Source organism: Marmota monax, unplaced genomic scaffold (assembly GCF_021218885.2).
Source record: "Marmota monax isolate L192 unplaced genomic scaffold, Marmota_monax_Labrador192_F-V1.1 WCK01_AAM20220418_F8-fsc00055, whole genome shotgun sequence".
Lineage (NCBI taxonomy): Eukaryota > Metazoa > Chordata > Mammalia > Rodentia > Sciuridae > Marmota > Marmota monax.
In genome coordinates, this window is record NW_026695205.1 from 5,097,978 (window position 1) to 5,119,801 (window position 21,824).

The 21,824-nt window shown below is 34.7% G+C and overlaps 2 protein-coding genes across 8 annotated transcripts in view; both read right to left on the reverse strand.

The window, feature by feature from the left end:
- Positions 1-21,824, reverse strand: part of Rabgap1l (RAB GTPase activating protein 1 like) — a 616,206-nt gene that overhangs the window by 365,304 nt on the left and 229,078 nt on the right. The gene's annotated exons all lie outside the window — the stretch shown is intronic.
- On the reverse strand, positions 3,408-21,105 carry Gpr52 (G protein-coupled receptor 52). Of its 2 annotated transcripts, none has more exons than XM_058574422.1 (2): positions 18,712-21,105; positions 3,408-17,657 (listed from the first exon to the last, which is right to left on the reverse strand). In XM_058574422.1, exon 2 carries the CDS (start codon positions 17,224-17,226, stop codon positions 16,141-16,143), a length of 1,086 nt encoding a protein of 361 aa, XP_058430405.1. In that variant the 5' UTR covers positions 17,227-17,657; positions 18,712-21,105; the 3' UTR covers positions 3,408-16,140. The 2 variants fall into 2 exon arrangements, with proteins under 2 accessions (XP_058430405.1, XP_046286111.1); XM_046430155.2 differs by having other exon boundaries at positions 18,572-21,105.

Consider the following 21,824-nt stretch of genomic DNA (forward strand, 5'->3'; position numbering starts at 1 on the left):
ACTGAAAATCAACGATAAAAGAAGGAAGGAAAAAGCATACATCACTTGGAGAATGAACAACAGGTTACTGAATGATCAATGGGTTATAGAAGACATCAAGGAGGAAATTAAAAAATTCTTAGAGATAAATGAAAACACAGACACAACATATCGGAATCTATGGGACACATTGAAAGCAGTTCTAAGAGGAAAATTCATTGCTTGGAGATCATTCCTTAAAAAAAGAAAAAACCAACAAATAAATGATCTCATACTTCATCTCAAAATCCTAGAAAAAGAAGAGCAAAACAACAGCAAAAGAAGTAGAAGGCAAGAAATAATGAAAATCAGAGCTGAAATTAATGAAATCGAAACAAAAGAAACAATTGAAAAAATTGACAAAACTAAAAGTTGGTTCTTTGAAAAAATAAACAAAATCGACAGACCCTTAGCCATGCTAGCGAAGAGAAGAAGAGAGAGAACTCAAATTACTAGCATACGGGATGAAAAAGGCAATATCACAACAGACACTTCAGAAATACAGAAGATAATCAAAAATTATTTTGAATCCTTATACTCCAATAAATTAGAAGATAGTGAAGGCATCGATAAATTTCTTAAGTCATATAATCTGCCCAGATTGAGTCAGGTGGATATAGACAACCTAAACAGACCAATATCAATTGAGGAAATAGAAGAAACCATCAAAAGACTACCAACTAAGAAAAGCCCAGGACCGGATGGGTATACAGCAGAATTTTACAAAACCTTTAAAGAGGAACTAATACCAATACTTTTCAAGCTACTTCAGGAAATAGAAAAAGAGGGAGAACTTCCAAATTCATTCTATGAGGCCATCATCACCCTGATACCTAAACCAGACAAAGACACTTCAAAGAAAGAAAACTTCAGACCAATATCTCTAATGAACCTAGATGCAAAAATCCTCAATAAAATTCTGGCAAATCGGATACAAAAACATACCAAAAAAATTGTGCACCATGATCAAGAAGGATTCATCCCTGGGATGCAAGGCTGGTTCAATATACGGAAATCAATAAATGTTATTCACCACATCAATAGACTTAAAAATAAGAACCATATGATCATCTCGATAGATGCGGAAAAAGCATTCGACAAAGTACAGCATCCCTTTATGTTCAAAACTCTAGAAAAACTAGGGATAACAGGAACATACCTCAATATTGTAAAAGCAATCTATGCTAAGCCTCAGGCTAGCATCATTCTGAATGGAGAAAAATTGAAGGCATTCCCTGTAAAATCTGGAACAAGACAGGCATGCCCTCTTTCACCATTTCTGTTCAACATAGTTCTCGAAACGCTGGCCAGAGCAATTAGACAGACGAAAGAAATTAAAGGCATCAAAATAGGAAAAGAAGAACTTAAATTATCACTATTTGCAGATGATATGATTCTATACCTAGCAGACCCAAAAGGCTCTACAAAGAAACTATTAGAGATAATAAATGAATTCAGTAAAGTGGCAGGATATAAAATCAACACGCATAAATCAAAGGCATTCCTGTATATCAGCGACAAATCCTCTGAAATGGAAATGAGGAAAATCACTCCATTCACAATATCTTCAAAAAAAATAAAATACTTGGGAATCAACCTAACAAAAGAGGTGAAAGACTTATACAATGAAAACTACAGAACCCTAAAGAGAGAAATAGAAGAAGATCTTAGAAGATGGAAAAATATACCCTGTTCATGGATAGGCAGAACTAACATCATCAAAATGGCGATATTACCAAAAGTTCTCTATAGGTTTAATGCAATGCCAATCAAAATCCCAACGGCATTTCTTGTAGAAATAGAGAAAGCAATCATGAAATTCATATGGAGAAATAAAAGACCCAGAATAGCAAAAACAATGCTAAGCAGGAAGTGTGAATCAGGCGGTATAGCGATACCAGACTTCAAACTATACTACAGAGCAATAGTAACAAAAACAGCATGGTACTGGTACCAAAACAGGCGGGTGGACCAATGGTACAGAATAGAGGACACAGAAACCAATCCACAAAACTACAACTATCTTATATTTGATAAAGGGGCTAAAAGCATGCAATGGAGGAAGGATAGCATCTTCAACAAATGGTGCTGGGAAAACTGGAAATCCATATGCAACAAAATGAAACTGAATCCCTTTCTCTTGCCATGCACAAAAGTTAATTCAAAATGGATCAAGGAGCTTGATATCAAATCAGAGACACGCCGTCTGATAGAAGAAAAAGTTGGCTATGATCTACATACTGTGGGGTCGGGCTCCAAATTCCTCAATAGGACACCCACAGCACAAGAGTTAATAACTAGAATCAACAAATGGGACTTATTCAAACTAAAAAGTTTTTTTCTCAGCAAAAGAAACAATAAGAGAGGTAAATAGGGAGCCTACATCCTGGGAACAAATCTTTACTCCTCACACTTCAGATAGAGCCCTAATATCCAGAGTATACAAAGAACTCCAAAAATTAGACAATAAGATAACAAACAACCCAATCAACAAATGGGCCAACGACCTGAACAGACACTTCTCAGAAGAGGACATACAGTCAATCAACAAGTACATGAAAAAATGCTCACCATCTCTAGCAGTCAGAGAAATGCAAATCAAAACCACCCTAAGATACCATCTCACTCCAGTAAGATTGGCAGCCATTAGGAAGTCAAACAACAACAAGTGCTGGAGAGGATGTGGGGAAAAGGGTACACTTGTACATTGCTGGTGGGACTGCAAATTGGTGCAGCCAATCTGGAAAGCAGTATGGAGATTTCTTGGAAAGCTGGGAATGGAGCCACCATTTGACCCAGCTATTCCCCTTCTCGGTCTATTCCCTAAAGACCTAAAAAGAGCATGTTACAGGGACACTGCTACATCAATGTTCATATCAGCTCAATTCACAACTGCAAGACTGTGGAACCAACCCAGATGCCCTTCAATAGAGGAATGGATTAAAAAAATGTGGCATTTATACACAATGGAGTATTACTCTGCATTAAAAAATGACAAAATCATAGAATTTGCAGGGAAATGGATGGCACTAGAGCAGATTATGCTAAGTGAAGCTAGCCAATCCCTAAAAAACAAATGCCAAATGTCTTCTTTGATATAAGGAGAGTAACTAAGAACAGAGTAGGGATGAAGAGCATGAGAAGAAGATTAACATTAAACAGAGATGAGAGGTGGGAGGGAAAGGGAGAGAGAAGGGAAATTGCATGGAAATGGAAGGAGACCCTCAGGGTTATACAAAAGAACATACAAGAGGAAATGAGGGGAAAGGGAAAAATAATACAAGGGGGAGAAATGAAGGTCAGTAGAGGGGGTAGAGAGAGAAGAGGGGAGGGGAGGGGAGGGGAGGGGATGGGAGGGGGGATAGTAGAGGATACGAAAGGTAGCAGAACACAACAGTCACTAGTATGGCAATATGTAAATCAATGGATGTGTAATTGATGTGATTCTGCAATCTGTATATGGGCTAAAAATGGGAGTTCATAACCCACTTGAAGGAAAGTGTGAAAGATGATATATCAAGAACTATGTAATGTTTTGAACAACCAACAATAAAAAAAATAAAAAAAATAAAAGGCTATTTCCAATAAAAAAAAAAAAATAACAGGTCTAATCTCATCAAAAAGGCCTTCAATTCAAAGTCATTTCTACGAACACAAAGAAAACTGAATGACTCCCATTGGTATGTACCACAGTAAACTGTATACTACTGATACCCTAAAACACTTACATTATACATGTATTCTAGTAAGTATCAGCATAACATACTGCAGAGAAAATGGTCAAGACAACAGACCCAAACCTGCCTGTCCTCAGCTGGTCCTTAGTTAGCTTTGGGAACTTGGCCAGCAAATGGTTCCCTACACTGACATAAAATGTCCCCTAAAAGGAACAGGTGGCTCAATGAGCCTTGATGGTTTGTACCAACATATGGACTATATTAAATATCTGCTTTCCTTCTAGAAATCTAGAATCTTGATAGGTGCTTCTGTGACCAACTCCCAAAACTTTACACATGTTGTCACAACTCATGTGTACCACATAACTCCACTGGGAGAGAACTCTTAAATACTTGAGCCTGTTGCCCTTTGCTAAATATTACTTTAAATCCCTTTGCTTATGATATAAATCTTAGCCCTAAGTGTGACCATAGGCTAAATATTATGAGCCCTTCCAAAAAATTTTGAAACATGAGTGTTGTCTTGGGAACTCCTAAGAAAGATGGGGTTGGGGATAATTTAACTTTTAAATCAATTCATCTAAATTTAAACATTAAAGATATATTTACTACATCTCCAGATGCTGAAAAATTAATGAATATGGGGTTGGAGTGGTGGCTCAGTGGTAGAGTGCTTCCCTAGCATGCGTGAGGCACTGGGTTCGATTCTCAGGACCACATATGAATAATTTTTTAAAAAATAAAGGTCCACTGAAAACTAAAAATATTTTTTAAAAAAAATTGATGAACACATTAGAAAAAGAACAGAATTTGAAAAAGGCTAGAGAAACTAGCCAATACTAACGATGTAAAGTTTAAGGAACATAAAGTTGTGTGCTAGTCAACTTTCTATTACTATAGCAAATACCTGAGGCAATCAACTTATCTAAGGATTATTTTGGGCCATTGCTTTTGGACCTGGGGTGAGGCAAGGACATCATAGCAGCAGGTAAGATAGAGGAAGATGCTTAGCTTGTGGTGACCAGGTAGTTGGAAGTGGCTGGGGAAGGGACAGAGTTCTACACTGCTTTCAAAGGCATGCCCCTAATGACTTAAGACCTCTCAAAAGACCCCATCTCTTAAAATTCCCACCACCACCCAAGAGGACTACACTGGGGAACAAGCTTTTAACACATGGGCCCTTGGGGGACATTTAAGATTCAAACTAGAGCAAAAAGTAAAACTGCATTGTTAAAAATACAAACTATTTTGCATAGAGGAAGAATAAACATATTTGAGCGTATATAAAAAAGATGTATGAGTTTATTGAAATTAAACTTTAATATATTAACAAAATATAACTGTCAAAGATACCTAATTTACTTGCTGGTTGAATTAATGGAAGTACTGTGCATAAACCAAATCTGTTACTGGTCATATCACACAGAGGACATTATTTTCATCTCTGAGCACCATTTCAAGAAGGATATAGTAGAACTAATTCAGGGAAGAGCTGGCGAGGAGCTTCAAAACCAGATTTTACAAGAATGGTTCCAGACTAAAACAAGGGTTGATGAGAACCAATGACTCCATGGAAGTATACAGAAGGCGCTTGGGTAAAATAGTTTAATTTTTTTCCATATAATCAGAGTCAGAGAAGTCAGAAAGCCATTCATTTCAGTTGAATATTTAAAAAAATATATCTAAAATCCTGAGCTACCTCAGCTATTCTTTAAGAATCATTTTCAAGAAAAGTCTTACAAATCCACTAAATGTGGATTTTGGAAGGAAGAATGCAATTAAAGTGAATACCTATTTTAAATAATCTTTCAACTCCCCTAAAATACTCTTTTCAATAGCTTTCCCATTTATATAATAACAGAAAGGCAGAAGAGAAAAGGAACTTTGAGGTACCTTCATTCCAACCACTTCTTAACTGAGTTGGGGAGAAAAGGACTGTTGGGAAGAGACTCAAGAAATATAGTTAATCCCAACAATTAAATTCACTTTGACTCAACAAATAAATGGCTTACTAGGAAGAGTACTCTGCATTCAATGAATAATGTAATAAGCACTACAGAGACACAAAGCATTCTGAGTAACCTCAGATATAAAGACATAGCTAGGAGAAAAGTACAGACCTGGAGCTGCCTGTTCCGTAAACTCTAACCCCAGGTAGGACCTCTCAGAAGCAGTAAAGACCCTCATTTGCGCCAGCCACAAGGGTGGGAGCTGGGCCCACATTCTGCAGGTTAGGGAAACTCTACCTGTCAAAACCAGGCCTGAGGTCCTCAGACCCTAGTAGCTGAATTCTTGATGTCCACAAATTCTTCAAGGACACAGGCCTTAAGTTCTTTTGCTTAGAAAAAGATTCTCCTCTATCTTAAGAAGTCAGTATGAATATTACTGCTGTAAGGATGGGAAGGAAAAAAATCCTAAGCCTTCCCAAGATGTAGCACATATAATAAAACAGGCAATGCTGAAGACTGCAACAACAATGGCAGAAGAGCACTGCCCAACCCAGTGTTCCTAAAATCACACGTAGCCTTGCACAGCCAAGCAGAGCACAGAGGCAGTGGTGAGCTGATAAACATGAGAAGACAATCTTGAGCTCAGAGATTCCTGGAACAAAGAACTTTGACAATTTTGTTTAAAAAAAAGAGAAATATTATCCTGGTTAATATTTCTTTGATTTTTTAAAAATCAAATATACGGAAGAAAAATATCACAATCAATCAATGGACTGGGAGAGGATAAAGTGAAAAACCACTTCCTTTAATTACTAAAATAAAACAAAAGTCCACAAATTGGATGTAAAACACTATATCTTGATAAATCACTGACATAATCTGGCTTGCTCCTTTCAGAAAGCAAGCTGGCAAAATGTATAAATAATCTCAAAATACCCTCATACAGTTTGATTCTATTTCTCTTAAAAACTTTAAGAAGAAAACTTACAATAAAGTTCATTGAATTAGACAAAAGCGAATGAAGGGAAGGGAGGGGTAATGGGAACAGAAAAGACAGTAGAATGAATCTGGCATTACTTTCCTATGCTGGTATATGAATACACAACCTGTGAAACTCCATATCACATACAACCATGAGGATGGAATCCTAATTAGAATAAATTATACTCCATGTATGCAAAATATGTCAAAATACACTACACTCTTCCATCATGTATATATAAAAAGAACAAATTTTTAAAAAGAAAGAACACATCCAGTAAAAAAAAATTAAGAAATTCACTGAGACTACATGGGATCCAATGATGGTTCTGCCACTTCAGTGGCTTGGAACAGTACTCTGTGCATAAAAGCATATGTAACAGTTTTTTTTTTATCCTAATGGACCAAATGAAGTATGTCATTGAGATAAATATCAAGGCCATTTATTCATTTTTCCCACCTATTTACTAAACTTGAAGAACACCAAAATTTTCTGATGTTAGTTTAAAACAATAGTATTGGTTACAGCAAAAATTAATAGATAATGCATTAAACATATGTGATTAACCAAATTACTAAGAATTTCTAAACTTCTAAATTCAGGGTAAAAGTCAATTGTGGTGCATACAAAATTATTTTATATCCTGACTCATTCATTGACTGTGGCAAACATCATAAAATTCCTAGTGCTCTAATAAATCTTAGCCATCAATATGATTATATACATTTATTTTCTAACTTACAAATTACCAAGAACCTACTAACAACGTCATACATTAAAATAAATTATAAATTTTCTTAAGTTGTATACATTTTGGAATTGTATACAAGTTTGTCTCTTAATACTGCTAGATACTCTGTTCCTTCATTTTCTTTACTGCTTATTGGAGTATTATGAAAAAGGCTGGCCGTTTATAAGTGTATTAACTTGCTAATTCTGTAGGATTATCATTTGCTGATGAGAAGTTTAACAGATGCCTCTGATGTTCAAAGATTACATCCAATGCTAACTAATACTGACTCCATACTTAAAGGTAAAATAAATTTATGTTTATGTCATATTAGAGGTTGAATAAATAGCAAGTTTTATATGCAAAAACATTACACAAATAGGAAAATGATTAAATTTAAGTATGTAAATTAGCTGCATAAAGGTAAGAACTATTAGAAAGAGGAGACCTGTATCTTGTTTACAGTTGACGAACTGCTGGAATCATAGAGAAAGAATCACTCTCTGCTTTTACGTTAGTCACTTCTCACACCTCTGAGCTATACTCTGGAACTACAGCAACTAGTTGGCTAGATACTGAGATAATTCATAAAATGCACTGATGCCTTACCACTTCAATCTACTAAATTGCTCCTAAGACTTTTCTGCAATCTCTTCCTCAAATTCTAGGAATTAGATACTCTGTCCCCTTGTTGGCTTTCTATAATTCAATAAGTTATTCTTGGATTTAAAAGATTCCAGGAGTACTATAGAACCACAACTTAAACCCTGTACCAAAAACAAAAATAAAAATAAAATAACAAACTCAATCAGTAAGTATTTATTGTCCTAATTTGTTAATTTGAAATGCAAAAATATCTAGTAATTCAAATTGTAATAATTTGGCTTTTGCAATGATTCAGCTTGAAAACTCCTAAGTTAGTAACATAGGTTAAGTAGTTTAAAATTGCCATGGAATCCAATAATCTACACTCTATCTACAACTACCCAACTAGTTCTAGATACAACTAAGTAGACCATCATCCAGCCCTTATATTATGATGTTTCCAGTGCCAAAATCTATGGCTGAGTCTCATTCTTTCAATTTCTTTTTGAATTACAATAAAAAATTAAAATAAAAAATTTTCAATTTCTTTCAATTTATGAGAATTCTCATAAATTAAAATTATCTAAACCAAAGTATAACTGGAAACATATAATCATTTTAAAGCTTTTGGCTATACTCATGGACCAGTGTTATCATGTAGCTGTGCTGGGAAAGTATAGGATTGTAAGTTCAGCTCAATGTCAAATCTTTTTCTATTTTTTTATTGGTTCATATTACTTATATGTTTTCTTTTGACACCAATTGTATATCAATTTTAAAGAGATGTATACTTTCTCTACATTACTTTTTATCATGGTCATGGTCATTATTTTCCAAGATTCCTTTGAAATATGTTCTTAGAAAACATATTTGGCTATAAATGGATGGAACTGGAGACTATCATGCTAAGTGAAATAAGCCAATCCCCCCCAAAACAAAGGCCAAATGTTCTTTCTGATACAAGGATGCTAACACACAATTGTGGGGAGGGTAGGGGGAACAGAGTTCATTGGATTAGACAAAGGGGAATGAAGGGAAGGAAGTGGGGATGGGAATAGGAAAGACAGTACATCATGTACAACCACAAGAAGGGGGTCCTAATTAGAATAAGTGATACTCCATGTTATGTATAATATGTCAGAATACACTCTACTGTCATGGTATATCTAAAAAGAACAAATAAAAAGTACAAAAAAATTGCCATGGAAATTTAATTTAATTAAGAGAATAACCTTTTCAAGCAAATCCATGGAATTAATTTATATTCAATTGATGCACATACTAGAAACTATTTAAGAAAAAGTTTCATCTAAGGGTATTTATAAGGCAATCCTGGGTCTCCCTAATTTGAGTTCTTTTAATTTTTCTGTAACTCCATTGTTTAATTGAAATAAAACTAAAGTATTACTAAAAGGTTTTATTTAAAACACCGCTATTTCAGATGGATCTCTCTGATTATCTGAGTAAAATTTGTCAACTACACACAAACATATATAAAGCACTGTAGTTAAAAACACCAAAACATTTCCATCATACTGCTTGAGAAAAATCTAAACTATGATGACTTCAACAACACTGAAAATCCACTACAAAAGAAAATTAAGAAAAAAAGAGCATAGCTATAACATGTTTACTTTTGAAAAGTAGTTAAATAAGAATATAGCATGATTTTGACAATTATTTATCATTAAGATTACTAATTTTTAAATACACAGAAAATTCTGTTCAACTCAGCCTATATACCTCTTAATAAAGGCAGCAGATGACCACTGTGTTTTCAAAGGGAAAGGTAATTTTTCATTACCTCCTATAGACAAAAAAAGTGTTTAAGAAATACTAGCACACTGACCATGGCTAATAATACATATCATTCAAGTTTCCCATGATCTCAAAGCCTTACTTTTCACTTAGTTAACTTTAAAATATCTTTCCTATGTCAGAAATTAAAAGATAAAATTTCATGTAGAATTTTTCTTATATGAATTAAGTCAATCCTCATTTTCTACTCAAAAAAGAAGGTTCAGGTCATTCTTCCTCTACAACACCAGCTCTCCACAGACTCCACAGGAATGTGTGTGAAGAAACCATTAGCATAAAATATATGATCTAGTAATACCTATTTTAAACTTCAAACTCCATTGGGAACATAAGTAAACACTTTTCAAAAAAATATTTATTTTTTAGTTTTAGGTGGATACAATATCTTTATTTTATTTTTATGTGGTGCTGAGGATCAAATCCAGTGCCTCACAGGTGCTAGGCAAGCATTATACCACTTGAGCTACAACCCCAGCCCCAGTAAACACTTTTAAATTGCATTTACATATAATATGTACATGAGCTCATCTTCATGTCAGGTATAATCATAGACAAGTGTACTGTAGATCACCTCTCGTTAACTATGTTTCACTCACAGATCCATTCTGAATTTAAGAGAGCGGGCTACATAATTTTGTACTTTATTTTTGTGCTTTGCAATTAAATAATTTTGCCACCTTGAATTTATACAGTATATTTGGGCATTTTTAACTGCCATTGACCTTATTTATACTCAAGTAGAAAACATAAAGCAAAACTAGAGTTAAAATTTTAAAGTTAGATAAATGTGATTTCCCTCAGATTAAGTATCACTATCACTTTTGGAAGTGAAAGAATTTTAGAAAATACTTTCATTCAATGAATTCCACTATGACTACTATGTTTCTTGATATTTATCACCTAAAAATTTCAGAATTTTAGAATCTCAAAAACGTTAATTACTATAATGAAGGTTCTAATATCACATACATCTTTTAAGTATTTATCAAAATAACAGACTCCTGCTGAATTTATTTATATGACCTTCTTTACATTGGGAGTCACATGTAAAAAGAAAATAAAAGTTATCACTAAAAAGTCATAAACACATATACACAAAATAAATAAATAAATAAATAAATCGAAATTCACGAAACATGATCTTCAGAGATGGAGACCTACAGGAGAATGCTGATGTTTAGAAAATGCACTTAATGCAGCAACTGGACCCTATATCCCCAGTGCAGGGCCAACCTCTGGTCTTTACAAAGACATGAAAAATGAAAGATGCCATCATTAGTGCAATATAAAATCCTACAGTGATGAGATTTCAGATTCAGCAAACAGCACTTCAATCCGTTTATGTTAAGACACAAACGCATTAAGAACATCTAATATTGCAACAAGAAGGTCATCAAGTCTCTCTGAAAAATTTACCTGAAATAAATACTACAGAAATCAGAAAACTGTATAAACTATCTTCATAAAAATGCAGTATGTTAGATAGAGTTGTTTGCAATAATAACATAAGCTATTTTAAAAAACATCAAAATATTTTTAAATGTTCAGTATTACTTTTAATAAAACATTAATTTTCTTGATTATAAAAGAAATGATCGGGCTGGGGTTGTGGCTCAGAGGTAGAGTGCTTGCCTAGCATGCGTGAGGCACTGGGTTCGATCCTCAGCACCACATAAAGTAAAAAATAAAGACACTGTGTCCACCTATAATTAAAAATAAATAAATAAATAAATAAATATTTTTAAAAAAAGAAATGATCATTGTAAAAACAAAATTTTTAAAAAGAACAGTAATAAAAAAAGAAAACCCTAATTACATCACTTTTAGTATTTTAAAAGACAACCGATTTTACTATTTATAATTAAATTATGGATCTTTTAAATTTTAGAGCAACACTAATAATGTATAAAACTTTTGTTTATTAAAAATACTGAAAAGGGAATAAATTCTTTCATTTCTAGTCAATTTGTTTTCCTTGATATCTATACAACTGAAAAATCTACCTGATTTTCTCTATACAACTGGTTATATAATATGCCTTTTTCTATATATTCTTCTTAATCCTAAAACATAGCTCTGTTTGGGAAAAAGAGCACCCACTAGAACTTACACAGCATTGGCTCACCAGTGTTACTGTGCACCAGGAGAGCCCTACCTGAACAGAAGCAATGCTGTGTTCAGAATGTTAACTTTTTTTTTTTTAAACAAAACAATCTACTTTACTCAAACTAAAGTTACAAAGGAAGTACATCAATGTTTAAACTGAAACTCTTACATTACTCTTAAATGTATCCAGTGGAATTTAAATGTGATATAGATTGGATACCCATCATTATTCATTTAAAAAACTAGCCTCAAGCTCCTAGAATGTTACCTTAGCAGATTCCCTACAACTTGATCTTTCTTATTGCTTATAAAGTTGGATGGTTTTCACAATTAATGATTAGTTAGCTTGGGAAGGGGGGAGGGCACAGGAGAACCACAGAAAATCCCTCTCAGAAAATAATTTTATTTATTTTTGAACTCATAAGATTTGTGGTATCTGTAAAGCAAATTGACTTATTAATCATTGTTTGTTCCAGGTAATTTATATATGAAAATAGTTCAAATTCCATTTTTAAAAGTGAGGAAAATTACACTGCAGAAACAAATGGTAAGACATACTTGGGCAATCCTTTTCTATTATTAGCACCATAATGGAAAAAAAGAATGTTCAAGCATATTTAATACAAAAGAGTAAGGAGGTAGGTAAACCACAGAATCATACCTATCTCATCCTAACATCTGCTTGTTATGTATCTAATTTCAAATAAAGTCTCCATCACTAAGTTCTGAGAAATTCGCTTTCAAATACTGTGAAAGTTTTCTTTATTTAAAAACATCTGAGTTTAACCCCAAATCCAAATTTACACAAATTTGGTAGGAAAAAAAAAATGTTATCTAACAAAACCCTAAATCCTCAATGGATTGATTCTATTTAACTTGGAATTAGAGATCTTTTAAGTTGTGATGTTAATAAATATGTACCCACAAAGATAATAAAAATGCAGTTACCATATTCTGAACAGTTTCTGTGTACAGGGCACCATGCTGAGCACATGGACCACAAAATCTCATTCAATCCTCAAATTCAGCTGAACAGGGAGAGTAAGTCTCTGGCTTTATCCATGAAAAACTGGGGTTTTGGAACATTCGATCTCCTACCTAAGGCCAACTGGCCTACAAGGGACAGGATTTCAGCTCAGATTTCATATACCTATAGGTTATAAAGCCTTTCAACACTGTATAATTTTAGAAACTACACAAACAACAGAAAGCTGAGTTGATAAAATACAGCATTATTTTTGACTGTCATTTATAACCAAACTGGGTGATTACTACAGAATAGAAAAAAATAATAGAAAAAAAAGGTTATGCTTCATATTCTTAAAACACATTAATCTAAAATTGTAGTAGTTTCAAAATGAGTATTATCTTATTATGTGAATGTGAATTAAAACATGTCAAGAGGAAGGTGAGTCGCTTGCCCTGAAGTTGTTACATGCATCCCTGTAATACATGAAGAACCTGAACCAGCAATTGCCTGATTCTGTCTCGTTCAGGCTGATAAAGGCTTTCTTTCCTACTCTTCTCCATCAAAGATTTTTTTTCAAAAAGAAATTCAGAGAGATTTGAAAAAGCTACTCAAGGAAAACTTAACAAAAATGAACAAGAGTAATATCAAGGACATTCCAGGCCCAAAGTTTCAGTTTAATCGCAGATTAAGCTGGTGAGTTTGGGCTTAACAGATTGCTGTTTTAATAAAAGAAATTTACCAGAGCAAAGAAAAAGGTATCAACAAGCAAAGAGTTCAGCAAAAGACTTAGAGTGAGAAAAAATAAATAAAGCTCAGGGAAATGTTGTAGGTAAAAATTACAGACAGAGGTTTGTATAAACTATCTGAAAAGAAGGCAAGGATGCATAGTGAAAGCCTGGCCCCATCTAGCTGAGCGTGCAGGAACCTCTGTCACTGACTCACTGATTAATCTTGCAAGGTGAATCCCTTTTCTATAGTTTCCTCATCCGATGAGTGGTACAGATGAAACTACCATCTCAGAGGGCTACAGTGATAATTGACTATTATAATATATGTAAAACTTAACACTGAGCCTATTACACAATTGTTGTTAATCATTAATAGGAAAAGTCAGAAGAGGAAAATGTAATACACATGGCTTTAGACTTTCTACGCAGAGCATCTACTGGGTCTTTTCTAACTATACTGACACTCTAAAGGAATCAAAATTTGATTCCCAAATAATATGTATAACATTGACACTTTTAGTTAAAGATATCTGAAAAGTTGGCAGCACTAGGTTTCCTTGAACTTTACATCTTCCTTGAACAGGTCTGAATTTACAAGGTGCGCTCCAAGTTATCCAAGATACCACTGGCAAAGACAAAAATAAACCCCAGCTATAAAAGTGTAAAACAGAATTTGCTTTCCAAACAAGCAAACTTCTGTTCCTATTCAGTGTTTCATTAAACTGAAGCAAAGTCTGATTTTGATATATAGAATACTATTTTATTATTTATTTTAAATCTTTCTTACATGTTTAAAAAATATACAGGGGTTCAGAACGACCTCAATAAAGTGACGGCATTTCTACTGAAGAACCTCTGAAGTCAGACCAAACATGGTATGCAAACATGGTTGGCTTCTAAGTTGAGGAGTCATAGGCACATTTCATTAAATGCATTTTATAAAACAAAGAAATCATAAATGCCGAGAAGAAAAATACTCAGTAGTTTGATATAAATTTTCAAACATTTTTCAGTCAGGAAACTTAAGGTAAAAAAGTAAGATATAGATGTTTTACTGCTCACACCTGTTTCACCACTCATTCCCCAAAAGCCACCTTGCTGCATCTAAACCCCTGACAAATACACTACTCAATCTCAGGTAGCACACTAAAAAATAAGTTGATCTCTGCATCTGAAAACAGATTTTACAAAACAAAATCCTGATAGCTCTTTCCTGTGTCTGATAATTAAGTACATTATAGTCTCAGCAGCACTAAGAATGCAGCTTCATCTAATATAAATATCTAAACAACTACACAAAAGTATTTTCTTTTTAAAATAAGTTTTTGTATATACTTTTTCAATGTTGACATCTTAAACAACATTGATCTATGTACTGTGCTAAGAAAACATTAGGCACATATCACATAATAATTTACATTTTCTTTGTTGTAAAAAAATACAGTATGTGCAAATACATATCACACAAATGACTACTGGGCACAACAGTAAGCTGATGTAGACCTAACACACACACAAAAAATTAATGCTTAAAAAAAAGGACATTCCAAATAGCATTAAGAGTGATACATCACTATAGGGTGAGTATCGGCATTTGCATTAGACTTACTTGTGGGTTTACTTAAGAAAAACAAAGCTTCACCAGCAGGGAAGACAGCACATTAGGCACATGAACTAACTTCAAAACAACCAGATAAAACTGTTTCCAAAATCTGTTGAAAATATTTAACACAATCTCCCAAACAAGCTACTAGATTGCTTTGTTGGAAGGAATCAATTATTTACCATTATGATTGCTTTATACAGTAGATTCTTTCATTAACTAAGATACTTCTGGAGTAAAGTACCACAGAAATCAGATGAAGAAAAATGGAAAGGGAGGGAAAATTATACATACATATATATTTTAAACATATATGGTGCTACTACTAGGAAAGGGGGGGGGCAAATGTCATTTTACCCAGAAGAAACAAAAAATACCATTTCTTTTGTTTGTGGCAGAAAAATCTGTGCTGCAGAGAAGACTGTGAAAGCATAAACAAAGGGCTGTGTGGAAAAAAAATAAAATAGGCTTACTGTGCATCCTCCATAAAGAAACCACTATGATTCTAGATTCATGTGTTTAAAAGTATAGTTGGATGCTATACTTGGCCATGTATATAATATGTGTCGTTTTTCTGTAAAGGGCAATTTATGCAAATAATAACTTCCACAAACACAAAAAGTGAAAGACATGTAAAGAGACACAATGAGAGACAAACAGTCAGAGAAACAGACGCTGAGGGGCTTGCCCATGTCCTGAAAATTTGAGATCCTTCCTTTATCTACAATGCTAAAGTTTTCCCATTACTGAATATTTATATTCACAGGCTATAATTCTCTCATGAATTACCCCCTACACATCCTTTCCTTTAGTTCTTTTCCCCCATGAAAAAGTGGGGAGGGATCTGCAATCTCATTCTTCATTTCACAGTCATCCATTCAAGTAAATATTTCTCTGGTGGCAAATTTCCAGGTGAATCAAGAGTACAATCCAAAACCACTGTCAGATTCCATGTGGTTTACCGTGAGTTCTCTTCAAATGGAGCAGGAATTTGCCCGCTTCCTAGGTATGGGGTCTCGTGCTTCCTGATTCTTCACACATACACAAGATGTGCACATTGTCTCTGAAAGTCTTCGGAGGCCAAGCCGGAAAACACTGTTGGAGAGGCTATATATTACACAATTACAAAAACTATTACTTATAGCAAGCCATGTTGTTAAGAAAGACAGTGTTGGATTGTCCAAGACCCGGGAGCTTTCTAGAAGAAAGTAAATGATATAGGGGAGCCACAGCATGTAAAATACACTGGTTATCCTAAACAAAACCATGGCATAGCGACGGTCAGGGCTGTGTCCTGTCTCTCTAGAAGTATTGACTTCATGGCTGGGAAATCGGGCCCTTCTGTCATTAATCTCTTTGGTGTGCTGCCGGCAAATTTTGAAAATGTGAAAGTAAGTGAAGCAGACAACCAAGGCAGCAGGAGCATAAAGTAAACAAACAATAAAACCAGTAAAATAGGCACTGGTGAGCCAAGAGGTGGCACACCATTCAAAAATGTCACCATGGTAACCAGGTTTCCCCCAGCCAAAAAAGGAAGGCAAGAAAATTAGGCAGGAGTAGATCCAGATCAAAACAATGCAAATTCTCAGGCGACAAGGGGTGACCAGTTGATTGTAGGAAAGAGGCTTGGTTATTGCAAGATAGCGATCCACACTAATGCAAGCAAGACATGCCATCGAAACGCTTTTTAGAACTAAGATGATATATCCAAAAACCTGGCAAGTCAGTGACTCATGGACACCTGTGGAGTAGTGGAGAAGTGAGAGAGTAGGGACCAAGCAGCTAACTCCAACGAAGAGATCAGCATATGCCATCGTCTGTATGAAATAGCTGGTAGTATAATGATGTAACAGAGGAGCACAGTGAAAGACAAAAATGACTGTTAAATTCCCAGCAATGATTAAAAATGTCAACAAGACAATAACCACTGTCTCAAGGATGCAGACATCTACCACACTGTAGTGGCCAAATCCAAGTGGGCAGGAGTGACGCTCAGACACATTCCCATTGCCGCTGCTCACATTCAAGAGCCTCCATTCAGTCCACCTGGATTCATTCATGGCTTGGAATTAAGGAATCTGCAGCCCTGGCTCCAGCAAGCAGATGACCTTTCCAGCATCTGTTAAACTCTGTCCATGAATCTCAGAACAAGCCTCAGTGTTTCAATTAGAGCTGAATGTCCCAGAGAGTGCTCAGGTTTCTTCATCAGTCTTAGTTCACCAGTAATGCACCTCAGCTTTGAGGGGTAGGGAGGAGGGGAAGGTAGAAAGGTAAAAAGAGGTCTCTGATTAGCTTCTTCCAGTGCTGCCAAGAAACTTTTTTGCAGACACAAGGCACTTCTGGAAAAAATGGATTTATTACCTTGTACTATGAAAAACTAATTCTGGAAAAAGGAAAAACGAAGAAGAACAAAAAAACATCAATTGCCAAGGGAAGAAAATCTTCTGTGGGCTGTTTTTTCTCATAAGAGAAATAGTTTCTTAGGGATCAACTAGAAAGAAAGAAAAAGGAAGAGTCTTATATTGTCTCATGCTTCCTGCTTCATCTGTGAAGAAAAGTGCATTCATATTTTACATTTAAATAATTAAAATCCCACATTTGGTTGGAAAGCTAAGAAAAAGTTCACTGTGGCAAAGAATGTCCTAGGGCTCAGTTCAGGTTTGATGCTGATGGTTCAAACTTTATGATACATTTCTCTAATTGTTTTTAAAGGTAAGAAAAATAACTTTAGCAAAATTAATTTCAAGAAGTACCATCTCTATATGGGCACAAAGAGCAGAATGGGGATAACAGACTCAAGATTGCCCTATAACTCTCATGAGAAAAGAGGTATATTTCCAGTAGGGAGAATGACATATGCCTGTGAGCAATATAATAAACTTCTGAAGGTTTAATTCTGCATGCATTTTTAAAGCATTCAGATGAAAAGAGTCTTAGCCCAATTCAGTTACTGGTGCTAATAACAGCAATGTAATTTATATCTCTTCCCTTTCAAAAATAAGGTTTAAGTATATTCTGCCTACAATCCACAGAGTTGGGTCTGAAACAGGTAAATTGTAATTCTTAATGCTGTTATTTAGCCATAAATTTCAGCATCTTTAACAAAAGATAACTTTCATTTTTTTAATATGCCACCTTCCTTGTACTGGCGCATGGTAATAAAATATATAGCTCAAAGTTTTTCTCATCTTTGCAACCATTCCTATATCTCACACATATATGAAATTTAAACAATAATAGAAACTTTCCTATGCACTGAGAGTATTTGACTAGAAATACTGTCATTGTTTATTACTTAAGTATTTCTAGTAGGCTTCACATTTTGCCATACCTTTTCTATTTCCATTAGATTATTAACACATGAAATCATTACTTAAATTAAATCTTCTGAAAGTGGAAAATTACCTTGTGTATTATATTTGCAGTTATGTAGCAGCCATATGCTAAGAAAATGTCTCTTCTATTTCTGTATTAGATTTAGAGCAAGTGCTCAATTAATACTGGAGCCATTAGGTGGGCTGTGAGATAGTCTTGCTTTAAAATACCTGAAAGCATGAAGATGAGTTTAAATCCTCGAGTTTGAAATACTGAAAGGCAGGCAGGACAGAATTCATCCAAAAGGCTTCCAAGGTCATTCTGGCATCAGGCTAACATTTGCCAAAGTCTTTTTCTAAAGTACAGGCATTTCAGAGAGTCTCCTATCAGTCTTTGTTGTCATAGCTTTTGAAGAAATAGCATGCACTAGAAATGAAAACATTTCCTTCAGGAAGAATACAGCAGCTTAACAAAAAGCATTCTTCTGAAAGTTATTTTCTCATGCACCGCCACATCATTCAGGGAAGTCCTTCTTCCTTTGTAAAAGCCACAGGATATTCCTTCTTGTACATTCTTAGTTTTACTTATCACAAAATAGTTCTCTTATCACAGGAATAAGGTAACGCTTCTCACCTACACTCACTTTTACAGCTGCTAGGCTGGGCTGCTTGATTCAGAAGTCCGATTCACTGTGATGCAGTTACCAGGGTGCTGCCGGCAGATCTTCACAATCTCTCAGTACCACTGCCTCCACCTGAGCCGGAGCCCTGCTCCTCCTCCTCATCCTGAGCTGATGCAGAACTCACCATCAGAAAGGTGACTCGGTCCTCCTGCCCCAATCAACAGCACAGCCAATGGCTACTGCAGCTGAAACTGTCACTAGGTAACAGTTGCCAGGCACATGCAGGCTTATAGACTTACTCGGCAAGCTCCGATCAAGATTGACAAGAAGACGACAATGGAACTGACCGATCCTTAGAATGTGTTAATGGCACTTATGAACTTCTAGAGCTATTCTTTTTATGCCATCTGTAAAAATTATTCCCTATGAACAGGAGAGAAGTAAAACTGGCACACACCTTTAAACCCTATAGAAAAACTACCACAAGGTACTGTGACACCAAAAAGTCAGCAGTAATCTAATGCTCTTTGGCAGAAAAAACTTATCAATTATTAAAAATCAGTAAAGTCTTTGTAAACTCAAGTGATAGGACTACTAAATTTTTGCCTGTAAAATATATAGTTGTATAACCATTAGTAGAAGAAGTTAAAACCATTTACTAATTTCTCCAATCCCCACCACCGCCACACAAAATTGATGAGTTTGAGGTGCAAAGCAAGCCCTGGTGGGGCTGGGGTTGTGGCTCAGCGGTTGAGAGCTCGCCTCGCACTTGCAAGACCCTGGGTTCAATCCTCAGCACCACATAAAAATACATAATTAACATAAAGGTATTGTGTCCAACTACAACTAAAAAATAAATATTAAAAAAAGCAAGCCCTGGAACTAACAACTCTATATTAAAATCGATTTGGAGAAATACTTAGGGTCAAATATGATCTCAGAATATAAGCATTAGAAGAAATAGAAAGACTGTTTATCACACAATTATCCTAACATGCAAAAAAAAGGTGAGGGGGTTAAACAAATTTGTCATACAGTGCTTAAGCAGCACCCAAGTTAGAAGAAGGCAAATTAAATACCTGCTCAAATATTTGACAGACATTAAAAACATTTTCATTTATTTTGACTTACCACAGACAACCATTCATCTGTTTTAGATGTATTTCTCATGAGGTCAGCACCTTTCTTAAAAATGGCTTAGAACATTAAAAAGAATTTAAAAATTATGTCAGGTTTAAAATAAATCAGGAAACTGAGGATGAAAAGGGAAGACACCTAATATATGCAAAAAGCATGTTTTGTGTGCCATGCATGGTGCTGTGCGTGTTCAGAGTTTACCTGTAAAATCTTAAACCTCTCTACAGTAGGGAACCAGTCACTAACCCTCAAATGAAGAAAGTGGGCACTGGAGAAGGTTAGCATGACTAGTCCAGGGGACAGTGGGGCAACAGACAAAACAGATGAAACCGCCATTCTTAGCTATATAGATCTACCCTCCCCTCCCCTGTCTACTGGTGACTACCAGTCAGGAAGTGTCCAAAATTTCCTCAGACTCTAAAAAAAATATTTCTAAGGTACAACTGCCTTGTAGGAAGACTGCCACTGTTAAAACCTTTATGGATTTAGGTGAATTATAGAATAAGTGCATTTCTCATTACCAGAAATATTTAAAGACAAGTTAGAACAGCAATCTTTGAATAAATATTATATTTAGGTTTGAAAGTAAATAAATTTAACACAAAAAAGCTAGAAAGTCTTATTTTACAGTGAAGCATTTTGACTTTAAGAGATACCCAACTGCATTAAAATCAAACAAAATCAGATCTAAAATTCCCTAGTACAACAATAAATATGCAAAATGAAGTTACATTTGATGAATGTAGCTAGGTTCCACATTCTATATAAAGAAAAGTCAAAATATTAATCTTTACAACAAAACAATTAGAAATCAAATGTTAATTACTATAGTTACCAAAACTTAGACAAATTATTAAAAGTATAGACTTACACATTTTAAAAATAGTTTTAAAGTGTAATATTTCTAAAATTAGAGAAGTGGCAAAAAACTAAATAAGATTTAAATATAAATTTAAATAAGGGAGATTCAAATATTAGATTGCTTTAGTTTGACACTTATTTTTTAAAAATCACTGGCAAGTATGTGAATATAAAAACACCAGAAATAATCAATAATTGTACATGCTTCCGAAGATACCTGATAATGTGAGGCAAAGTCTAAGAAGCAGTGACTTTGACATTGCACACATTCTTTTATCCTTCCACTTCCTAAAAAATGGATAAGTAAATACAAGAGTTTCAGTAGGACTCACACAGTAATTTCCTGTTTTATAACAACTGACTCTATTGGCCCCTTCCTCTTCTTTTCCATCTTCAGATTGGTTATAATAGGAACTAATCATGACAAAAGGCATTAATATCATATGTTCACATAGCTCAGTACACACAGCATCCTTTGTTTTCAACATTAGGCACCATTCTCTTCATTTGAGGGGTCATTAAATGTTTTACTAGCACCATTCTTGTTATAATCACCATCAACTTCCTCCCTCTCCTTTCAACTAATGAACGCTAATCAGGAAATATCTGAGAGGACTCATTTTTTAGGATTACTTCACAATTACATCTAACAGCTAAAACTGTGTAACTGTAGATGACACAGCACAAGCATCTGATTTTTTAAATTTAAGCCTTCAATATGTT